This window comes from Nematolebias whitei, chromosome 9 (genome assembly GCF_014905685.2).
Source record: "Nematolebias whitei isolate Nwh7 chromosome 9, NemWhi1, whole genome shotgun sequence".
Taxonomy (NCBI): domain Eukaryota; kingdom Metazoa; phylum Chordata; class Actinopteri; order Cyprinodontiformes; family Rivulidae; genus Nematolebias; species Nematolebias whitei.
Window position 1 is genome coordinate 28604301 of NC_056506.1, and position 9071 is coordinate 28613371.

The 9071-nt window shown below is 43.6% G+C and overlaps 1 protein-coding gene across 1 annotated transcript in view; it reads left to right on the forward strand.

The window, feature by feature from the left end:
* Window positions 1–7838: 7838 nt before the first annotated feature.
* Window positions 7839–9071, forward strand: part of klhl14 (kelch-like family member 14) — an 11990-nt gene continuing 10757 nt past the window's right edge. Inside the window, exon 1 of the mRNA XM_037681643.1 lies at window positions 7839–8737. Coding sequence (XP_037537571.1) covers window positions 7860–8737 — 878 coding nt within the window. The 5' untranslated portion in view covers window positions 7839–7859. The remainder of the gene's footprint in view (window positions 8738–9071) is intronic.

Consider the following 9071-nt stretch of genomic DNA (forward strand, 5'->3'; position numbering starts at 1 on the left):
GATGTGTATATCTCAGTGGTAAGGGCTACATTCATATATTCTTGACATATACCTTGCACCTTACATCCATGGTGTAATGATGTGAATAATGACCTTGTGACGTTAACCGCTCCATACAACAGGATCTTTATCTGATCTGGGCTTCCAGACAGCAGAATGTCTCATCATGGCTGCTGGTGACCATATATAAATACAACCACATTGCCAGATGCATTTTCCTCTCAAGAGCTCTTGGAAAAAAAGAGCTTATGTTGTTGAGCTTGTGTCGTCAAGGCTGGTAACAGCAGCTTGCTATTGTATTAATTATTGTCAGGGAATCCAAGGGGTGTAGATAATACAGAATGCACTGGTTGGTCCCATTTGTTTCACTTGTCAGTGGAGTGAATAATTGGGAGTGCTGACCATATTAGACACAGAGAATTTTCGAAAAGATATTTCTCAAACAGTATCAACGCAAAAAAAGTGTGGCTTGGAAATTAAAAAAGCTTCATGTCTGAGAATTTCAACTCTGTACGGAATGATTTTCTGGCTTCTCACTGCTAAAGGAAGTCACTGAATTTTAACTCTTGACAGTGACAGCCGTTCTGGTTCAAAATAAACCAACATGTTTGAGGATTCATAGCATCTCCCAATGAAATCTTTTGCATTAACTTGAGTTTTTAAAGGGCTTGAGAACACGGATAACACTTTTAGTAGAAGGGGGTTTACTAATACAATGGGGCTCATCTTGCAATTCTCCCAAGGAATAACTATCAGTCCTGCTACAGCAGCTTCAGCGTCCCTTGGTGACCGCGCCACTGAGCCCGTGCTCGCTCCATCGCACCCCACTCCACGCCTGCTGCCACCCTGAAGGTAGATGCATCACGCTGGGGAGACTGTGCAACAGCAGCCCACTTTTCTCCCTCAAGCCTACAAACCTACAGCATGGCACGATGGCCTCCTGCGCCCCCTCCAAAACTTCAGACATCTCCTGCAACCCCAGTTCCCATCACAGCCAAGACTCTCCCTCAGGTGAGTCCCCATACCACCTCCATGTGTCCTCCCAGGTGAACTGCACAACTGGTATCCTTTAGTCATTTGAGAATGCCACACACACACACATTCTCACACTCCTGTGCTCACTCTGGAGGGGACACCGCCTGTTCTTTTCTGCTCACCTCCCGGCTGCTGGCTGGCTCTCTGAGCCGTGTCTGTGGTGGCTACGCCATGTGTGGGGGATCTGGGGGTTTAAAACAGCAGGCCTCCCATACTCCCTGAATGGCAAATATAAGTGCTTCCACTTTATTACACAAAGGATGTTTCCTAAATCATTTCTGGCAAAGTTTGATCTAAAATGACAAGCACAAGTTAATCGGTGCCAATATCACTACTGTATGGGCACGACAAAAATAGAGCCATAGGATAAGATATTGAATATTTAACAAGCTATTTCAACATAAAATGTCAAATCTAATAGATATTCCTTCTTAGTTGCCAACCTTGTTATTTTATAGAAGTGTATGAATGATAAAATGCTTAAGATTAACCTATTTATTTGTTAAAGCAAAAAAAAAAAAAAAAAAGTCTGATTCCCAAAAGTTAAAAATCTTCAGAATGAGAAAAAATACAAAGAGGAAAATGTGCAAGGCTCAAATACAGTATGATCTAAATTATATATCAGACTACTTTAAGTCTTGCAGTTTTTTTTTAATACCTCAAATCATTTTAAGAGGCTCTCTGCAGCATTTTAGCTTACCGGTACAATGATTATTGTTTTCCTCCAAAATAAAAAAATAAACCTCTTCTAACTACACTTTTGACTAAAACACAAATTACAACTTTGACTTCATAGGTTGCCATACCACACCACGCTTAGTTAACAAAATATTTTACAAACAAGATGATATCACCCCCCTTCCATGATATTAATATGATATGTTCTCTGATCTGTAAACAGCTGGTTATCTTGCTTTTCCACGATAAGAGAAAGTGCTGAGGATTTACGCTTGGCGAGCACATTTGGGCTGAATCTTTCACACGTCACAAATTGCAGATGGGAAGCAGTGATCTTGAACAGCCGATCACATTTCCGTGACCATCTGACACCTTCCATTTAGGAAAATAATACTTTCTATCTTAGCATACCCCCTCTGCAACATCCAGCAAAAGGAATTATGCCTGGTAGACTTTTCCTTTCACAACTTTGAAGCTTCTCCTTTTGTTTTGTTTCACTGCACTGATTAGATGAAATGCTCGCTCTTCATTCAGATCCCACAAAACACAATAATGCGGATCTTCTTTGTTGTTTGGTTTTAGCTTTTATGCATTTTACAGCATACTATTGTGAGTTTTATTCAGAGAGTAGGGAAAATAAGTATCTTATTTAATAGAGCAGATTAATTTAAAAACTTTGACTATGAGTGACTTGTTTTTATTTGTAGTTTATTTCATTATCGCTACCTTTCAGTTTTTACTATTTTGAAGACAAATAGAAAAAAGTATTTTCACTCACAGAGGTAGATACGGTATCTGAGTAATATGACAGATAAAAATGAGTCGGGTTAACTGGTACAGAGAGTTGTAAATCACTGTAGTGTGATTCTCAAAGGGTTTAATTAGTCTAGAAATTCCTCTTATCTGATGACCCCCCCCTCCACACTGCAACAACTTACAACCATAAACGCCCTGCAATCTGAAGACCAGTGGCCTCAGGAGACTGAGTTGCTACAAAAAGCTGAAAGAGTTGGAAATGGTCATTTTATTGCGTTAGAATGGCTCGCTTGAGACTTGGGTAATGTAGTGCTAACTGAAAGCGGGTAAAGATAACAGTATGTGGCTGCGAAGTGAAGTACTGTGAATTACTGTAATTCTGTCGTGACAAGACCTCTGAAAGTGGCGAAACACAACGCAAACTGATTCCATTGTGGCTTTAAGGCTCTAATTAATATCACAATGCTACAGTTTTCCCTTCAGTGATGATGGTTCTTTGAGATGCAGAGCACAATCTAATCAGTCATCACCCAGAGTTCAACTAGAAGGAAACTAGGGGGGTGATGCTGGGTCTGTCAAACATCAAGCAATGCTATGGTTTCATTTATTATAAAAACTACCTTTACATGTGGCCTGTTACTGCTTGACGGTAACACGGAGTTGCGGTTTTTCATAGCACATGAACAAAGCCATTTATCCCTATCTTGTCATTTTCACAACTTGTGAGGCAACTGTCACTTCTGCTCCCACGGGAGTCCTGCATGTAAGTTTATTTACTCTAATTGAGCTCTAGGTTTAATTGACAGTTTACTGTCCTAATAAGTAACTCCTGTTTTTTTTTCCTGTAAACGAGTTTAAACAAGAAGTCCTACTCGTTTATGTTTTAGGATTTCATAGCTTTTAGAGATCAAGGCTTTAAAATGATGGATGCTTCTTTTGGCTTCTTGAAATATAACCCAGTCAGTGACAGACAGGACTCATGGTTTGAGTATTGTTTATTTTATCGTCCGCTGCTGAAGGCGACAGTCGTTTTGACTGTGTGTTTGTTTGACTGTAGCATTTGCAAAATATCTCATAAATCAGTGGACAGATTTTTAAAGAAGCCCTCAGAAAGTAATTAATGTCTAAAACTGATTACCTATTGGAGTCAACAGTGTTCAGTCAGGTCATCTGGACGGTTTCTTTTTTTTTTTTTTCTGAGACATTTTGTCCTTCATCCAAAGGACTTCTTCAATTCAAGGAGCCACCAAACAAACTTAGTGCCACAAACAGCACACTCCCATAGTGGAAAAAAAAACAAACATCTGAAACCAAGGAAAAAAATGTCTAAGCAAGAAAAAAAAAGAAACCGCCCAAATGACCTGACTGAACATTGTTGGATTTTTACCTGGATTAATGAGCATGGACTTTGGCGTTTTGAACCACTTTGGCATGGCTGACTTAGAGGAATTGATGGGGGAGAGGGCGGACCCCGGAGGCCATGTTATCACCAGCAAACTGTTTTTTTTCCCACTGTGAGAGGGTGTTGGTTGTGGGGCTCAGTTCGTTTGGTGGCTCCTCAGATTGAAGAAGTCCTTTAGATGAAGGATGAAATGTCTCAGCAAAAAAACAAACAAAAAAAGAACAAGAAAAGAAACCGTCCAGATGACCTGACTGAACATTGCTGAATTATTGAGCATGAACTTTGGTATCTTGGAGTCAACCCCATCCAAGATGGCCACCAAACTTAGCTAACACAAAAATGGCTTTAACTCAGCCAAATAAGCTTTAATATAGTCAAAGTCAGAGTCAGAGTTTCTTTATTTGTCATTCCACCACATATGGTACATGTGGTGGAATGAAATTATGTACACAGGCTCCCAGTTACATCCAACAATAAAATGTAAAAGAAAAATGGTAATAAGATCTAAAATATGAACTAAGAAAAATGTTAACTAAAAATACACTAAGCACTAGTAGTAAAAAATAAAAACAATACACCGAACAGCAGCACAACCATGAGTCTGTGAGCAGATGAGCACTAATGAACACAGCAACATGAAACAGATCAGCAGCATAAGTTCAGCAACTTGGATAATCAGCAGCACATATCACCAATCAAATGGTATTACAGGGATTTTTTTCACAGTGATAATTCTGATCCATTCATGAACAGCCTCAGGGTAGAAGCTGTTCCTCAGTCTAGTTGTTCTACACTTAATGCTCCTCAACCTCCTGCCTGAGGGAAGCGGGGCAAAAAGTGTGTGTGCTGGGTGAGTGGGGTCCTTCATGACGCATGTGGCCCTCTTCCTGCATCTGGAGGTGTAGATGTCTGTGATGGTGGGGAGACTGACTCCAACAGTCTTCTGTGCAGCCTTCACCACTCTCTGCAACGCTTTTCTTTCTGCAGCTGTGCAGCCTCCATGCCACACGTTGATGCTGGAGCACAGGATGCTCTCCACTGCACACCTGTAGAAGGAGGTGAGGACTGAGCTTCCCAGACCAGCTCGTCTCATCCGCCTGAGGAAGTAGAGTCTGTGATGAGCTTTCTTGATCAGGCTGGTGGTGTTGTTGCCCCAGCTGAGGTTGTCATTCATGTGTACACCCAAGTACTTGTAGCTGGAGACCACTTCCACCGCAGATCCTCCTATGTTCGGGGGGGGGGGGATGTTTGTTTCTTCTGAAGTCCATGACCATCTCCTTTGTCTTCTTCACACTGATGTGGATGTTATTCTTCCTGCACCAGCTCTCCAGGTGTTCCACCTCCTGCCTGTAGCTGGACTCATCCTTGTTTGCGATGCATCCCACACCGCTGTATCATCTGCAAACTTTACAATGTGACAGCCTGGATGGGTAGCTGCACAATCATATGTGAGCAGAGTAAACAGGAGGGGGCTCAACACACAGCCCTGAGGGGAGCCAGTGCTGAGGGTTATGATGGAGGAGGAGAAGTTGTGGATCCTCACTGACTGTGATCTGTTTGTTAAAAAGTCTAGGACCAAGTTGCAGATGGAGGGGCTTAGTCCTAATGTGAGTAGTTTGTCTCTCAGGGTATTGAAGGCGGATGTGAAGTCCACAAAGAGCATATGGACGTAGGAGTCCTTCTGCTCCAGGTGGGTGAGAGCAGTGTGGACCACAGAGGAGATGTCGACCTCTGTAGATTGATTCTATGCGTACTGGTTTGGGTCCTCGCTGATGTTGATGATTGTTTGTGTGGTAGTAGCTGAGAATAATCCACAACACATATACTGAACTCTAACTGATGGCCCAAGATCTGTTTTTAAAGTTTTGGCATAAACTAGTGCAGTTTACTTGTCTGTTAGCATAATTTCTCTTGAAGCACAGGGTGGATTTAAGTGAAACTTTCAGAAAGTAATCACTGGGTGTGCCTCTACAACTGATGAACTTTTGGAGTCAACCCAATGAAAGGTGGCCGCTGCAGCAAAGATTTCAACCCTAGCCAACACAAAAATAACTAGAAAGTTTAAGATAGGCTAAATTTTTGGAGGGGAGTTTTTCCTCAACACACACTTGGATGTATGTGTGTGGGTGAAAACGTGCATTCTGTGAACACAACCTGTTCACTAATGAGCTCTGGATACATTATCTAACCCTTTGTATTTTCAAGGCCCATGCTGACTTCCAGGTTAACAACAACACATGACACCCCCGCCCCCCACCCCCCCAACTTGTTTCTTTTTCCTCCAACTTTTGACATCCTTTGAAGATTTGTGTATGAAACGCCTTTTGCCACATAATGAAAATACAAATTCAACGCTTTTAATTCCACTTGATGAAAATGTCTCGCTCGTGTTTATCGCTCATGATTCAGATGCAAAAGTTGAGTTTGTGCAAAACACCTTCTGTTTGAAGGACTAGTGGGAGCAGACTGAGATGGGGGTGGTGGTGGTGGGGGGGGGGGGTGTTATTTTGGCGATGGAGATTAAGGCAGGGGCTTTTTGTCATTTGTGCGAGACAAGCCATTCATCCATCCAGTTCACAGCCAAAAAAAGGCTGGTCCCAGAAATTAGCAGTTTCAGCTCAGCAGCAAAGTCGTCGGGCTGTGAAGGCAGAGAGAAATTGACTAATTAGCAATGCGCACTAAAACTTGACGGTTCTCTCTATAACAGCGAGGGGAAAGACTCTGCTTTTTTTTATTCTTCTTCTTCTTCTCCCCCTTTCTCTTTCTCTTTCTTCCAAAGATGTTTGAAATCGCAGTCATTTACGCTCGACAGTTTTTACAATAGCCTTGAGCCATAATTTTGCGAGTCTCTCCAGCATCCATACCCCTGCATGGTCTCTCTCCACCGGCCATGCACGACCGTTTCTCTCCCCAACCGTGGATTTCCTATTACTCTCGTTACGACTCACTGAGCCCCAGGCCCAAGGATAATGATGTGTTGTTTCTTGGTAGCATAATTTGTCACACGTATATTTCTTCTTCTTCTCTTGCAGAAAGCACAGCTCCCTCTCACACACTCACACACTTCTTGTTAATTCAGAAGAACAAATGATCCGACGTCAACAAATAACCCGAAATAGTGACTTTTAAGAGTTGGGGATCAATGGTTCTTTGGAGACGCCACCAAGGGAATTCAAACAAATCTTTTTAAAAAGAAGAACAAAGGAATATCCAGGAGATATTGGGACCCCCGTCTGGAGCTTACTTTCTTTTCTGTTTTGTGTGTGTGAAGAGCTGAAGTCAGGTAAGTTTGGCTCCTCAGAGCCAGAAGCTGCTCGCGTCGTTTCGTTGTGCCAGGAGGCGCGTTTGCTTTTGGAGAATCTAGGAGACGTTTCACCGTTTATGCCAAGTTGAAACCCGCAAATAGCTTATTTTTAAAGCCTAAAAAACAAAATCCGCACGTGTTTTGTATTTAACTTTTTCCCGAAAGCTGTGTTTTAGTGGATATTATTTCGCCACTCGCGTCTGTTTTACGCGCACTGACGACTCGGAGACGAACTACAGTAATTGCTTTTGTATGACTCCGTAAATGTGTGTAATGTCCTCAGGAGGACAGGTGGAGAGAGGACAGGTGTTTGCTGGATGCTGCATGCTGTCTGTCCACCGTCTCCTCGTTCCTCCTCCCCGCGTAAGAGACAACTTGAGCCGCGTCAGGCGAGAGCGCAGCGCCGCAGCGTCTCCGGATCCGTGTCGGCAGCGCCCTTCAGACCTCAGCCTCCTCATTTTTTTGGTTTAGTTTTGTTTTAAAACCTTATCGAGTTGAGAATGAATACGTGCGACAAGGAACTACAGCGTTCTTGTTGACTGTTTTACGACCGGAGCTCATCAAAGTTGGAAGCTGCTGCCGGATGGACGGGCGATCTGTTCTATAACTTACTGAGAAACCAGTCCTGAATGGCTCACATGGTGGTTTATCTGTTGCCTAGGTGGCGTTCGCAGTCAGGAAGTCATGTCCAGATCGGGTGATAGAACATCCACCTTTGACCCAACGCACAGTGACACCTTGCTGCATGGGCTCAACCTGTTATGGAGAAAGCAGCTGTTCTGTGATGTGACGCTCACTGCCCAGGGACAGCAGTTCCACTGCCACAAAGCTGTGCTGGCATCCTGCTCTCAGTATTTCAGATCTCTCTTCTCCTCCCATAATGCCATCAACAACGAGGGAAGCAAGGGGGACCAGGGCAGCAGTGGGACCCCCTCATCCTCTCCCGATGACAAGCTGGTGACCCCCAGCACCAGGCCCATCAACAACCTGGTGCTCCAGGGCTGCTCCTCTATTGGACTGCGATTAGTGCTGGAGTACCTGTACACTGCCAATGTTACTCTCTCCCTGGACACAGTGGAAGAGGTGCTTTCAGTCAGCAAGATCCTGAACATCCCCCAGATAACCAAGCTGAGCGTGCAGTTTCTCAACGACCAGATCTCTGTGCAGAACTACAAGCAGATCTGCAAGATCGCTGCACTGCACGGACTGGATGAGACCAAGAAGCTGGCCAACAAGTACCTGGTGGAGGATGTGCTGCTGCTGAACTTTGAGGAGATGTGCGCCATGCTGGATGCTCTACCACCCCCGGTGGAGTCAGAGCTGGCTCTCTTCCAGATGTCAGTCCTCTGGCTGGAGCATGACCGGGAGACTCGCATGCACTATGCACCGGACCTGATGAAGAGGCTACGCTTTGCTCTCATACCTGCTCCTGAGCTGGTGGAGAGGGTGCAGTCTGTCGACTTCATGAGGAGTGACCCTGTGTGCCAGAAGCTGCTCCTGGATGCCATGAACTACCACCTGATGCCCTTCAGGCAGCACTGCAGGCAGACCATGGCCAGCAGGTGAGGGGGAATTAAATTAATTGAAGGAAGTATAATAGTAGAAGTAGACAGACGTAAATCCGTCTAAACACGTACAGGAAGTGATTTGAGAACAGCTGTAGTGATGAATTATAATAAAATCATTTCATCTAATTAAACAACAGGAGGGGTCAGAGTTGTGAGGTCAGAATATGGTGACTGTGGGGCGTTTCCTGTGACAGCTGAGTGTTTTGATGTTCACTCTCCCGTGTTTTATTGATAAAAATGATGCCACATGTTTTAAAAAGGGGAAAAATATACATAATTGCTCTCTAATCAGTTTGAACAAGATGCAACAATCTAAAGAATTATATAT